Here is a 14,325-nt window from a genome sequence, read left to right on the forward strand (position 1 = left end):
CTTCTTGAGACTAGACGGGAGTCCAGAGCGAAGAGCGATTTTGGCTGCGTTGCCGCTTATAAGCGGGTCTCTGCGCACAGCGGGAGACGGCTTGTCGGCCAATGAAAGGTCCACCTCCGCGGTGGACCGAAGGTGGAGGTGTGGTCATCTCCAGGGGGCAAGGATCAGACCCCAGGTCATTTGTGAGGAGGGGAGGCCCATGTGAGGGACTCAACCAGCCAGGAGGTGGCGCCAGAACCCCAACATCCCCCCTTTGGTCTGAAGAGCGGGATGCTGGTCACGGTCATTAGAGCAAACCAAGGGCTGGCACTTACATCCATGTGCAGGGGAAAAACTGTCCATATATTCCTGAGAACCTGAAGAGGTTAGACAGTCCAAGTATTCCTGGGATCAAAAGCAGTGGTTAACAGGCAGTGTTCAATGTTCAAAGTTCAGAGTTCACTGGTGTCTGGTTGCTAACGAAGGTGGCATCTGGGCAGATGGCTTTAACTACTTTTTCCCTACATCTACTATCATACACAATTCAAATCATAGGTGAGCAAAACATTATTCCCAAATAATTCAATCGCTAATATGATGTTGTGATACTTCAAGCATTGCGGTATAGTGTCAAAGAATATAACAACCCAACTAAAACAAAAACAAAACACAAAGGATAAAAAGAAGAGAGGTAGAAAGAAGGGAAGCAGAGGAGGGATACAGTGGTTACTGATTCTACTCCTAGACAGGACTGGAGACCGTCAGCGGAGCGGTCGCCGGGTGGCTTCCACGTGGAGCTCCGTATAGGAGGGAATCCAGTCTGTTCTGTAGCTTCTGGATGTATTTGTACATAATATGTGCGACGATTGCTGTGATTATCCAGCCACTAAGAAGGAGTCCCAAGGCTAGCATGCTGAGGTTGTTTGCCTGATAGGGGTTGGACCTAATCAAATGGTTAAACAATGTGGTAGTGAGTCCAGTGGGTTTGAGGCTGAACTGGACCAATTTCGTCCCTTCTGTTAGAAGCTGCTGTTGAATGTTATCATCAAAGGTGAGGTTGTGACCCTTGAAGGCGTCCATAATCTCAATCTCTACATTGTGTGTGTCTGGGTTGAGGTAATGGAGGACGATGTCATTGATGTGCAGTGTGGCTCCTTGTGGAACTGTCAAAAAGAATGTCTGATTTGGTAAAGTTAGCTTAGTGGCGGTGTCGTGGCGATCGTAGGATACGAGGACTTCGGTGGCGGGGGTGCTAACCAGCCATTTGTTGCCTGCTCGTTCTACTCTCGTCTCCGTACCATCATCCTTGACGGACAGACTACCTCGGCACCTCTGTTCAGGGGACTCGGCTCTCAAGCCGCAGAGGTAGCCTGTTACGTCTCTAACGAAAGGGTTGCTCGGGCAGACCCAGTGGATGTCTTTAGTTTTTGTACACATGCCTAGGTTGGGGATGAGGTAGAGGGAGAGATCGTCATCATGGTAAGCAGGGATTGGCGGTGTTGTGAGGTGTACATGTGTATCACCTTTCCAGAATCCGACATTCAAAACAGACTTCATTCGATATACATTTTGTCTCTCTATGATTGGTAGATTCAGAATGAATCCTATTTCTAGGTTCTTTGGATCTACCGAAATCGGGATGGCGCTGCCAAGACTATAAGCTAGATGTACCTGTGATGGTTGCACAACAGTAGTGGTCGCAGATCTAAGGATTTTGTCAACAAGGTCCAAAGGGACCAGATAGGGTGGGATTTTCCCACTGGTCAAGCTATTGACCGATGAGCTGATTTCTCTGATGAGATCCTGCATTAAATCTCGTACTACTCGTACATAGGTTATGTCTTCTTGGACTACTTCGGAGAGAGTAGCTAAGGCATGCAAGGTGTTATTGAGGAGAGCAGAATGTAAGTTTACAGTGACGATGGTTCCCTGAAGGGTTTTACCCAGGCCCTGTAACTGTGCTTGTTGGAGTTGGATTCGCTGTTGGATCTCTGGCATTTCTTTGTCAAGTTCGCCCATGTGTCTTTGGAGCGCGCTCAGGCTAATGGAGTTGGCGGCCGAGAGGCCGATGGAGAAAAGGGACCCAATGGCCGATGCTGCGACGAGCAGACCGCCGAGGAATCTCTTAGGTCGGTGCTTACCGCTAAGATCCTCCTCAGTGACCAAGAACTTGTGTAATTGGTCGAGGATGTGAGCGGTCGTCTGCTTGGCCCGGTCGACTGGGTCGACTCTCATGGTCCAGAACCCATTGGCTATGTCCACCGTTGAGAAGAAACAGGCCTCTTTTACCTTTGCCAGTTCTTGATCCAGGTGGATCATTGGCCAACGGGAGAGGGGAACCTGCTTGTTCAGTGGGCGGTAGTCGATGGTAAGACGCCATTTTCCAGTTGGCTTCAGCACTGGCCAGATGGGCGAGTTGTACGTTGAGTTGCACTCCCTGATGATTTGCTTTTTCAGCAATTTGTCAAGGATCTCTTGAATCGAGTCATAGGCGGCCAACGGGATTCTGTACTGACGTACAAAGGTTGGTTGGGCCTGTGGGTCGGTAGGGATGCGAACTGTATGGAGGTCGGTGACTCCGCAGTCGTGGGAGTCTTTTGAAAAGATCTCCTGAACCTCGCGGAACAAGTGTCGAAGTGCGTCTCTCTGAGTTTCTGTTATCAGAGCGTCCGACTTCGCGAGCTGTTGCTCCATCTCTGCCTCAAAGCCAGGGTACGGTTCGTTGGTCGGTGAATCCGCACCCGTGACTGCGGAGGTCGAATCTCCTGGTAGAGTAGTGAGGGTGTACACTATCATGTCGCCGTCAGTATTCAGGGAAGCGTCGTGGATTGCTTCGCTCTGTAGCATTTCATGACGGACGATGGTGATCATTTTGGTCGGAAAGGTATAAAGAAGGCCATTCAGTTCATCCTCTCTAGCTAGGGCTGGGGGCAGCTCCCCTATGACAGGGACTGTGAGTTCAAAGTCGTGGAAGGACTGGTCAACCAGTATCCCCAATGGTTGTCCTCCCGTCACCTGGATCGGTGAGTGGGTCAGATTCTGAACCAGTATGTAGGCTGAACGATTGTTCACCTCAAGCAGGGGCATACCACAGACTGTCAAGTTCAGTTCCCAAAAGCGGGGCAGCGGTTGGAAGAATGCCTGTTCGCTAGGCAGCGTCTGTCCCTTAAGGATGACGAGGCGTATGGACACTCCGGCAGTGCGGGCGGGCACTGTCATGCCAGTTTCACTGGCGACTTGACACGCCTGGGGGATAGTTTGCCCCGATACCATATGTTCGGGTTCAGTGGCGAGGGGGTAACGCTCAGCGCTACCTTGAGACCACAGAACTTGGTGGACTGTGTCCAATACGCCGCCAAGTCTTACTAGCAGGTCTGCGCCGACAAAGAACGGGGGATGGAGTCTAGGGACCACACTGATCAGGTGCGTCACCTGTTTGCCTCCAATCCGTACGTGGAGGGCACACACCCCGATGGCTTTGAGCATCGTTTGTGGTGATTCCGCTGACAGAAGCCGGTGGCTTCGCTGAACGAAGACTGGCGGTGGATTTTGTTGGCAAAGAGTGTTGAACACGTCTTGGCTGACAGCTGATTTCTCAGACCACAGGGCTAGGAGAGCCTCTGGATTCATGATGCCATTGAGGTGTACGCCTTCAGTCAAGCGGGGGGCGTACAATGCTGACGTGGGGTTTTCCAACGAGCAAAGGAAAGACTGGTGATCACGGGGCAGGTTCTCATGGTTTGGCTGCGACGGTCCCAGGTCCGCAGGCGGAGCGGGCTGAGTCTCTGGGGGAGTCTCTGGCAGGCACGGGGGCGTCTGCAACTCGTTTTCATGAATGACGGCGACTTGTCCGTCTGGAACTGACGCGTCACCAGTAAGGTTCAGGGGCCTAGGTGTGTCTACTTGTGCCCAAATGTGTCCCTGATGACAATCAATGAGCGGGGCCAATCGGTCCAAGAGGTCCTGGCCAAGGAGTAAGGGTTCGGTGTCTAGGATGCAGACATGAATGGGATGCTTGATAGTCATTCCCTGAAAAGCGATGTCAACCCAGACACGTTTGGTGATGGGCGACTTATCTTGGGTGTAGCTGGTGATGCTGACCGCGCACGTTTCGCTTTGCAGCGTTGTGCCACGGGAATGCATTGCTTCAGTTACCATCAAGAAGGTAGCGGTACACATGAGGCTGATTTCTGACCCGGAATCGAGTAGAGCAAGAGTGTTATGGCCTCCCAGTGTGACTGAGATGTATATACGGCGGGCCCTGCCTTTGCGGACAAGGTCACCCAAGAAGGTCATGGAACGGGGAGGTGCGAAGTCGGGAGTGGCCGTTTCCGGGAGTGTGCTGATGTCTCTTCCCCAACCTACAAAGTAGACTTTGGCGGCAGAGGAAGAAGTCTCTAGGCTTAGTCAGGCGGGCGGCAAGTTGGGATCGGGTTTCCCTGGCGGGGTTGGTGGTTTCCCCGGGGGCGTCGCCTTCCCCAACTGCTTGACTGCCTCTTGCACATACTTACGGATTAGGCTCTCCAGCTCAGGCGTTTCAGCTTCCTTTGCAGGGAAGTTGCGAGCCCGTCCGTTGTACCTACCTGGTTGTGGAGGGTTGCGTTCAACCCTCCGTGGTGGATGCGATGTGGGTTGCTGCCGTGGCCTTACCTGGTTGTGACCTTGGGGGTGTCTCTCACCCCCCTGGTTGCGTTGGTCCTCCGACCGCCATGGTCGTTGGTTTCTCAAGGGTGGCCGAGAGTCTCTGGCCCAAGGCCTTTCATTGCCTTCCAACGCTAGGTCAGAGTCTCCGGACTGTTGGATGCCCAGGACTCTGGCAGTGTCTTCATGCTTCTTCAGAGGCCGTGCGCGTGTCTCCCATGCCAGTTGTGCATATTTCCTGATCTCCGGCATTGTGAGGTTACTTGTTCTGCAATGCATGGTAACATCGTACCTCACACCGTCGTGGAGGTTGTGCAGGAATAAGGACTTAAAGGCATGGTCCTCTTCTAGACCAGGGGCGTTACGTCCCTGGAAGTACGCGGATCTCAACCGCCTGAAGTAATCTCTTGGGGCCTCTAGCCTTCCTTGAGAGATCGCAAAGGCGCCGAGAGTGGCTGAAGCGGGATCAGGGTACAAGGAGTACTCCTCCCGGAGAGCCTGACAGAGGCTCGAGTAGCGGTCGCGGATACCTGGCTGGAGTGTCTCCATGAAAACATGGACTCCTCTAGCCGTGGTCTTCCAGATTAGCTTTAGCTTTTCACGCGATGAGGGGCGCGAGATGTCAAGGAGGCAGCGGTCGATCTCCCGTAGATAGTCGTCGATGCTCGACTCTCTGCTACCGGGATCGAAACGTTCTACATCTTTGGCAAGAGACTCAATCTGCCGGGTACGCAGGCCCTGCGCGCCGATGGGGCCTGGGCCGTCCGAGTCGTCTGAGTCTACTAATTCACCTCGAGGGGAATCAGGGCGACTATTCCCCCTCCTTGGGGGGGAAGGGGAGCGGTTTCGTCGCGACCTTGAACTAGGTGGAGGGTATTGGTCTTCCGCCCTAGTGGGTGGCGAGACCGTTCGACTGAAATGCAGGGTGGTCCGACTCGGGCCGAATGAGGCACCACTGTCCAAGGGTTGCGAGGACCGAGGGGCACTGTAGCTGTCCAAAGTGACGTGGTGAGCGGCTAGGTTGGGTGGCACAGTACTTACCTGGGTTAGGGGTGTCTGTCCCTGCGTGGTACTGTGAAGCACTTTCATTCTGTCGTTAGCCTCTAGGGTAGCGTTGAGCTCTGTGTGGATCTCCTTGAGATCCACTCGCAGGGTCTCATTTTCTTCCTGAAGCGCACGATAGTCGGTTTCTCCCTGCCTAACCCCAATCTGAATCTCACCCAAGGCGCTGCGCAGTCTGTCGCATTCCTCGCGGTGTGCGACAGCTTGTAGCTGCATTTTCTGATGGTAGGTGAGGAAGATTGATCCAACCACGTCTTGAATCATGCGTTTTGGTTTATCTGGATGGTTTCCATACGCCATTAGCTCCACTAATTGCTTCTGACACGTGGCTGTGTCGTATGTACCAAAATACTCTCTCTCAGGTAGCGTGAACTTGAGGAGATCGGCCACCGCATCTCGTAATACGGCGTCATCTAGAGCTACAGCTCCAGAAGCGGAGTCTTTGTTGTCGCTCATTCTCTTTTAATAAGCGCGACTCCTAGTGGTTATTGATTCCCTACTGTTAGTAAGAAACTGTTAGCGTTTACGGTTAATGCAGGAGCACAGTGAAATGTCTAGTTCTGTGACTTACAAATTTCTACTGTACTACTCTGAGATATCACTACTGCTTGGCAACCAAAGGTACAAAATGCTAACGTGGCTTAGCACTTTTGGCCTATGACAGCTGTGTGTAACTTCTTTGAGGGATTTAAGAAAACAAAGTATTGGTATTACAAAAACAAACGATCAAACCTACTACACAGCTGACTGTTAGTTTAGGAAATGAAACGAGTAATTGAACCTGAAAGGAAAACGAAATAAGAATTTCGGAAAAATTTAAATTCAATTAAAATTAAGATTAAAATCAAAAATTAAATTACGATAAGGAAAAATTTTGAATATCAAAGGTCTACCTATTTTGGAAAATAAGGTGCAGAAATTTGGATCATTCAAAACAAAGGAAAAAATTAATTTTTCGAAAAAAATTAATTTTGGAAAATTAATTATTCAAAAATAATTATGGATTATTATGCATATATACTGTAATAAGACTGGAATAACGTACCCCAACACGAAGCTTCACTACTAGCTGTACACAAGACAGGTTTGGCTAGCTGGATGACGTCATGCTAATAACTTATTTAGCTTTCTAAAACAACGGGGACAGATCCAGCACGGACAGTTACGGGAGTGAGGGATGAGAAGGTAAGGAAACACGAGAACACCAGGACACACATGGAGAACTCTGTCAAGCTACATATTATGCAAAGTGAACATCTTTTCTTCTTCATAGTTGTCCTCAGTCTCATCTGCATAACTTGGTCATGGAGGCATCAACATGTAATAGAGATGTTAAATCAACAGTGAAAACTCATCATAGCTTAATTTAACATCAGTATTCACAATTACACTTCATATTTACTTCTCCTGATCTTTACCTCCTATAACAAGGTCCATAGGGGCATCTCAATAAATGAACATGTTATATTATATAAGTGTTATTTACTGCTGTTTTTCGTGTTGGAATAAATGTTAAATATTTAACTGCAAAGTAGTAATGCGTGTTCGATACTTTTATTTGTTTGCATTAAAACATACTGGGATGTTTGTTGAAATTGATAGGATGGCCCTACCTAGAGAATTTTCCACCAGCCGCCACTGAATCTAGATCAAACTGTTATTCAGGGTGGGTCATTTAGTGTCGAGTACGTAATGGGAGTACGTAATGGATGGATGTAATTCCTGTCGAGACTACATTAGGATGGGAAGTCATTCTTAATGTAAACCAATGTAATATTAGTTTAGTAACAGCAAAATCATAATTCATGTGTGTGAACTTACACTTCAGAGATGCAAGGAGTCACAGTGATGGTGTGCAATCAGAGACAGAAAGGAGGGGGATAGAAGGAGGAGCGGGAGGGTGAAATGTTTAGTTTAATTTCAGAAAACCATCATTACAGCTCATTTTATTTCCTTGTTAATTATCAAAGTCTCATTCAAGATCTAGAATTTCCCAGGAACTTATGTTAGTCTTCAATGTATATATTTAAGTTGCTTTAGAGAGAATAAATCACACAAAATAAATGAATGGTGTCAATCTAAACAAAAGGAAAAGGTCTAAGATAGGGCTGCAACAACGAATCGATAAAATCGATAATCGATTTTTAAAATAGTTTTCATTATCGATTATCAAATTTCATGATCGATTCGTTGTGTCGCGTGATTATTACGCCACTCAATACGTCGCAGAGATGTTTGACAAAAAAAAAAGGGAAAAAAAGAGTGGAGCACAGCAGTTGTTTTGTAGAACTGTTAGAACCGGGGCAAATCCGCCCTTGAGCTTGTGTTGTCCTCATTACGCTGTCCCCTTAATCTCATAGTATCCCAGCCTTTCAGAACCCGTTGGTGGAGGTGGATTCTTTCACACTGTTCCGGGCTGTTAGGATCCACTGGCAGACCTGAGAAAAAGCTGATCTTCTCTGCTCATAGCTCTGAATAGCATTTACGGCTAACTGGCTTGGCCAGTTGCTGCTAGCACAACAGCTATTCAGAGCTATGAGCAACAACAGTTATTGCCTCATTGTTTTTCGTTTGGTAGCCTTGAGAGACCTTAGTCTGTAATGCAAGTATGTCTGCATGAAAAGATGTACAAAGATATATTATATATTCGCTAATGCTAATCGCGGTTAGCATTTCCCCGTTGGCCGTAATGTTAAAATTAGCTTAGAAGCTAGCGACATGTTTTGATGTTCATAGAAGACAACTTTAGTAACGTAACGATGGCCTGCCTCGGTCGGCGCTAGCTGCTATTGGCCTGTCTCGAACGATTCCGTCGTGACGCCCTTTCCGGTCATTACGCTGTCATTTTCTTCGGCGATCGCCAACCAAACGTAAATAATATTAATTCATACATATCAAATAATCTATGTGTCAAATTTCATGAATATATATGGACGTTTATATGTCTAAATACTATAGGAAAGTGACTTTGATGAGAGAAAGCAGAAAGAACGCTCGGGCGACGCTTAAACAGCTCAAACGGAAATTAAGGAGCTTTTATTGCATCATTTGGAGTTGTTGAAGCGTGATATCTTATTGTGAAGGACAGAACTACGGTCCCGGATGTGTTGACAGCATTGATGGTCATTTTTGCGACCCTGGAACAAGCGAATATCTCCGAAAAACCAGCAGCAGCCAGTGTTTACAACGAGGATAGAAGTTCGTACGGATTAGGCCAAGAGCAGTGCACGGCTAATTCACCGGTGTTAGCATCGTTTTAACGACTCTGGTAAAGGCAAAGCTAACTGTAATAATTACAACAATATTTCGTTTGAAAGGTACGAAGTTTAACTTCAGTTTAACACCATTAAATCAACTGAAAACATTACACGATCATTTTTATCAACATTGTAAGTGAATTGTATTGAAACATTAGCTAAAAACTGTCCGGTTTGGGGTACTGTTGAAAGCATCTTGCTGTTCAACGGGGACACCTGCGGCTTATAGACCAGTGCAGAATCAGCTGGTGCGGCCTATATATCGGTGCGCTCTGTAGCCCGGAAAGTACGGTGCATATTTTTGTTCACATGTATGTTTTTTGTGTTCATCCATTTGTTTTTTTTGTTTTTTAATAATTACTTTAACAGCTCAGGGATGTTCAAGAAGCAACCTGTTTGTGCACTTTCTGAAGATCAGTTCTGTTTTTGAATAAAGGGTTGGAAATTAATGCTTTTTTGTTTTTTTATCCGATTCATCGATTAATCGAAAAAAGAATCACCCAATTAATCGATTATTAAAATAATCGTTGGTTGCAGCCCTAGTCTAAGATACTTAACAGTTAAACACATCAAGTTATGTGGTCTATTGTCAATTTCAGTTACAGCATGTCCGTACTTAACCAGCCAAAGCACAGATGTTGATCAATGTTCTCTTTGCCTAAGAGAGGAAACACAATATTATTATCTTCTGTGTGTATGAGCAATAAAGGGTTAAAACTAGCAGAACTACAGAACACCCACAACTAATGACAGCTCCATCTCAGCTCTATGTGAGGGCTCACTGTGGACTAATAATGGATTGTCTAATGTCTCTGTATACTGAATATATAAAGTCATGTTCCTATAGGGCCTGCATTATATTAGTGGATTACTAAAGAACGATACTATCAGCATTATATGAACAAAGGTTATTTGTACATTAAGGTCTAATTCAAGATCACAAAGCTTGTGTATAATCATGTCTATTGGTCACTTTCTGTTACAGATTTACACATTGACACATAAAGTGGCCAGAATAATAATTGAACAGCTTTAGCTGCTAGTAAAACTAACAAACAGTTATAAAACACTCTGACTGTAATGTTACCACAGCAAACATATTGTTGTCAGGATAGTTTGATGAAAAAGACTAGTTTTATATTGGAAATAACCTGTTAATTAGCTTAGTGGTTTATTGTCAGTTTAATAGAGAGATGAAGTCACACCCTTTACAGTGTCCTGTGGGACTTTACTTTATAACTCGAATCCTTGGAATCCTTGGCTGGGACGTGTCATGTGTCGAAGTGTCCCTGAGCAATACACTGAACCCCTAACTGCTCCCCGGGCGCCTGTCATAGTCAGCCCACTGCTCCCAATATACAGGGATGGGTCAAATGCATAGACAAATTTCCCCCTTACCGCGATCAATACAGTATAATAAATAAAAAAATAAGAACGACTATGTATAGCAGCTAACGGCGAGAGATAAATGTTTATTTCATCCAGTTTGAATTGTGCTATGAATTACACATATGTTTGTGAATTTAATATTTATTTTGCAAGTCAAGAAAGTCTCAGATTGTCAGACATTTGTCATATCGTTTAGCTTTGTGTGAAACCGATCAGTGAACTACATCTCTGGTCTAGCATCATGCACGTCAGCTGCACGGCCGTTACCTTGGCTTGCTAGCTAGCTCGCTAGCTAACTTAGCTATATCCATCCACACATGTACCTTATCATACATGATGTGTTTTATTCTGCTACTGTTCTTATCAGCCGGGAAGTAGAGAACAGGCAAGGCCTGTTGTTCATGCAAGTACAGTCTTTTTTAAGTATTAGACTTCAACAGTTTGACAACAAAATGTTCCTTTCTTGACTTACAAATTAATATTTTAAATTGACAAACATATGTGTAATTCATTCAGAAAATTCCGAAATCACAGACGCTGACAACGCATGTAATACATGACTTCATTCTTCACTCGTCTTTTTAATTCTTCACAGTTCATTTAGTTGTTTCGCCCTCTGGTGTTTCTGAGAATAATGCAGCGCACAGCACATGGAGTATAATTGGCTCTGTTCATGCTACGAGCTCGCGCTACAACACGAAGCGAGACTATGAACAGAGTTTATAGTCCCGTAGTAAACCGGAAGGAGCCGTATGACGAACGTTAGCAGCTATGCTAACGTTAGCACTTCGCTAGTATTAGTAAGTTAACAATACAGTTTTTCTTTGGTTCACCGGGAAAATGTTTACTCTTCTTGCTTATTTTGAACCCTGTTTAAGTTAGAAACCACTTGTAATGCCATTGTAAAATGTGGAAGCTTCATTTTTAAAGTTGAGTCTCGAAACACACTGTGCTACTTACCGGTCAATGACTCAGAGAACAATGTCGAAGGCCTGGTTTGTTCCGTAGTGAAGTTAAGATGAGGCGTTTAAGGGTACCCGGAAATTCACGCACTCTAAGCTGCGCAATACACACCCATTATAAAGTCAGAAAAGGGCTGAAAAATCATAAAAGTTAAATTGCTGCAGTTCAAAAAGCTTAAAAGATATCAAAAATCATGAATCATGTGGCAATAGTTAAGGGTTTTCTCAACATTGTAAAGTTGAAATGGTGTCTGTAGCTGAAAGTATGAGGAAGTTTAAGAGGATTTGAAAATATTCTCCATAGAGATCCCATTGAAAATAAAAAGCTTAATAATTCAAAAAGTTTAAAGGTTAGAAATATGAAAAGTCATAGCACCCCTCTGGTGAAAGAGCTGAACATTTTGATAGTTGAATGGTTTCTGTAGCTTAAGAAATGAAGGAGTAGAAGAGGTGGGACGGAATAAATAGAAGAAGTTGAATAAAGATTCGAAGAATTGTTGGAATGCTTAACAGCATTCCAACAATTAAATGAAGAACATGAACAAGACTAGACAAAATCTAACAGCCACCTTTGCTATAATCCAAAAGAGAATAAACTCAGTGTCACAAGTTGTTAAACGTGACTACAATCAACCAAAAGGGACCAACATGGCAATATTCTATCCCTCTGCTCTCTGTCCTCAGGTGATCAGCAGTGATCCATACTGGGTTCCCACCACAGAGGAAGAATACCTGCACTTCGGGGAGAAAGCCGACTCTGCAAACCAGTCCCTGAAATACATGAATGCTGTCCGCCGCCGCAAAGGCCTCTACGTAGAGGAGAAGATAGTGGAGCATGCAGAGAAGCAGAGAACGCTCGGCAAGAACAAGTAGAGAGAAAACACACAGAAGATCCCTCCAGGAGCAGCTCCTCCAGTCTGGCTGAGAGACTCTGCTGACATCCATCCAGGACTGTACACATGCTTTAGAGAGCTGCCTGAATGAGTCCTAAAACCCAGACATGAGTCGGCATTTTTGCACCTCCGGTTCCCTCGTCTCGACGTCGATGGTTATTTTTGTGTGTTTTTGGTTGGATGTCTGAAATAAGGTCTGTGGTAAACACGAGCTGGAGACATTATAACGAAACAACAAAAATACGACTTCCCAACACTGCTCGATTCTCAACCAATGGTTGACCTCAGACCGCCATCTAGTGGGCAGTACTGACAAATGGTTAGATTACATTTAAAAACAATACACAGCTGTTCACTTTTATTTCTCAATGTGCTCAAGAATTCACAGAAATGAAAACAGTCAAATTGAAATGCTTTTATTATTTCTCAATGAGCAGTTACGTTTAAATATGACCACAGCAACCACAACACATCATCCGGTAGGCAAACGGGTTCTAGCACTGTTAGCTAACGTTCCCTCGGATGCAGTCACACAGAAAGGATCGGTTGTTGAAATGAAAAAGTGATGAAGGAGACAACCCTAATGCAGGTTGTCTCCTAAAAGCTCCAATGTGTGTAATTCTGGGTTGATAACGGGAGGCAGTGATGGTGGGGTGAATATTTATTTTGGTCACTGCCCAGTTTATTAATTCACCGTTTCATCATGATATGTTTTTTCTCCTTTACGTGGGAAGGTGGTCCTCTTAACTTGTTTAACAATCAGAAGTGTATTTTCAAAGAGACCCTCATCTCAGCAGCAGTGGAGCTGCAGTTAGTCTTACTGTTTAGTGGATTAGTGGGGGTGAATATGTACATATTGAGAGTAAAATTAGTAACAAAAAGCCTGCTAACTTTCTGTCGAAATCGAATTTTCATTAGTTTTTAAAGCAGAAAGATAGCATGCAGTAAATACTGACCAATTAAATGGCCCCATTGGATGGTCAATGATAAGTTAAATAAACAAATGTGTTGGAATTTGATTATGAACATTATTTATCATTGCTTTACAGATTTACTGTTGTATGACATGGCTTTGATCCCCAAGAGTGCTCAGTTTCCTCCTTAAAAGTGTTGGGGGGGCCACTGTTGGGGCAGAAGAAATCTGAGATTTTAAGGATATAGTTAATATCGAAAATGACCAAAGCACTGAGAGACAACTGAGAAAAAGAAATTCTATCTCTGGCTAGAAAGGTATTTTAATGTGTACTAATCTGTCGTTAAGGAAAACAGGAATGGGATGTGTCTGCGATGCATCGGTGAGTCTTTCAACAGTTCACACTTGCGTTTGAGCGCCGAGCCAATGCCGTTTTTCCTCTGATCTGGGCTTTTGTCGGTGAGCGGTAAAGCAGGGCTGAACTAGGCATTGGCACGAAACCTGCAGAGCATTGACATTCCCTCAGTGAGTGTTGGGCGACGTCCTGCAGCTACTTCTTTGTCCATGTTAAGGCGGTGATTCTTGAAGAGGAAAAATGTTAACTTTATACGAAACATTGACTTTTTTCTCAAAAAAATCTCTAGTCTCATCACCCTTTTTCCCCCATGGCAATAGCGGCACATGTAGATGCAGCGACCGGTAGCTACAATGTACTTTGCTACCTTTTTATTTTCATTATTTGTCTTTTTGTGTTTATTACCTGAGCACTAATGGCATATGACAGAATACACTCATCAACTTTGAGACATTCACCCCCCGCGGCATCTTCCAACCCCCCAGCTAGATTAGCCGCCACAGAAAGTGCAGCTAAGCGAATGCCGCTGGGAGTTCAGGCCAGTCCACAAGGCTACCCAGTTTCACTTTTGTCCATGAATTGCATCGGCAAATGTCATAAAATGCAATGATGGCAATAAGGCAAGGCAAGTTTATTTGTATAGCACATTTCAACAACAAGGCAATTCAAAGTGCTTCGTAAGAGAAGTCCTTGTGAATTTGAAACCATGTAAATACACAGAAATGTATTTTGGACTGATTCAATTTATTTAGTTTAGCTCAAAATCACAAATTTACCTCAGAGGGCTTTACAATCTGTACACATGCAACATCCTCTGTCCCGGGACCCTCACATCACAACAGGAAGAACTCAAAAAACCCTTTAACGGGGAGAA

At 44.9% G+C, this 14,325-nt stretch overlaps 1 protein-coding gene across 3 annotated transcripts in view; it reads left to right on the plus strand.

The window, feature by feature from the left end:
* Nucleotides 1-13,202, plus strand: part of efl1 (elongation factor like GTPase 1) — a 119,829-nt gene extending 106,627 nt beyond the window's left edge. For all 3 annotated transcript variants that reach the window (XM_079284718.1, XM_079284716.1, XM_079284717.1), the window contains one exon: nt 11,975-13,202. In XM_079284718.1, coding sequence (XP_079140844.1) covers nt 11,975-12,163 — 189 coding nt within the window. In that variant the 3' untranslated portion in view covers nt 12,164-13,202. The remainder of the gene's footprint in view (nt 1-11,974) is intronic.
* The last annotated feature ends 1,123 nt before the right edge of the window (nt 13,203-14,325 follow it).

Source organism: Melanostigma gelatinosum (assembly GCF_949748355.1).
Source record: "Melanostigma gelatinosum genome assembly, chromosome: 2".
NCBI classification, from domain to species: Eukaryota; Metazoa; Chordata; class Actinopteri; order Perciformes; family Zoarcidae; genus Melanostigma; species Melanostigma gelatinosum.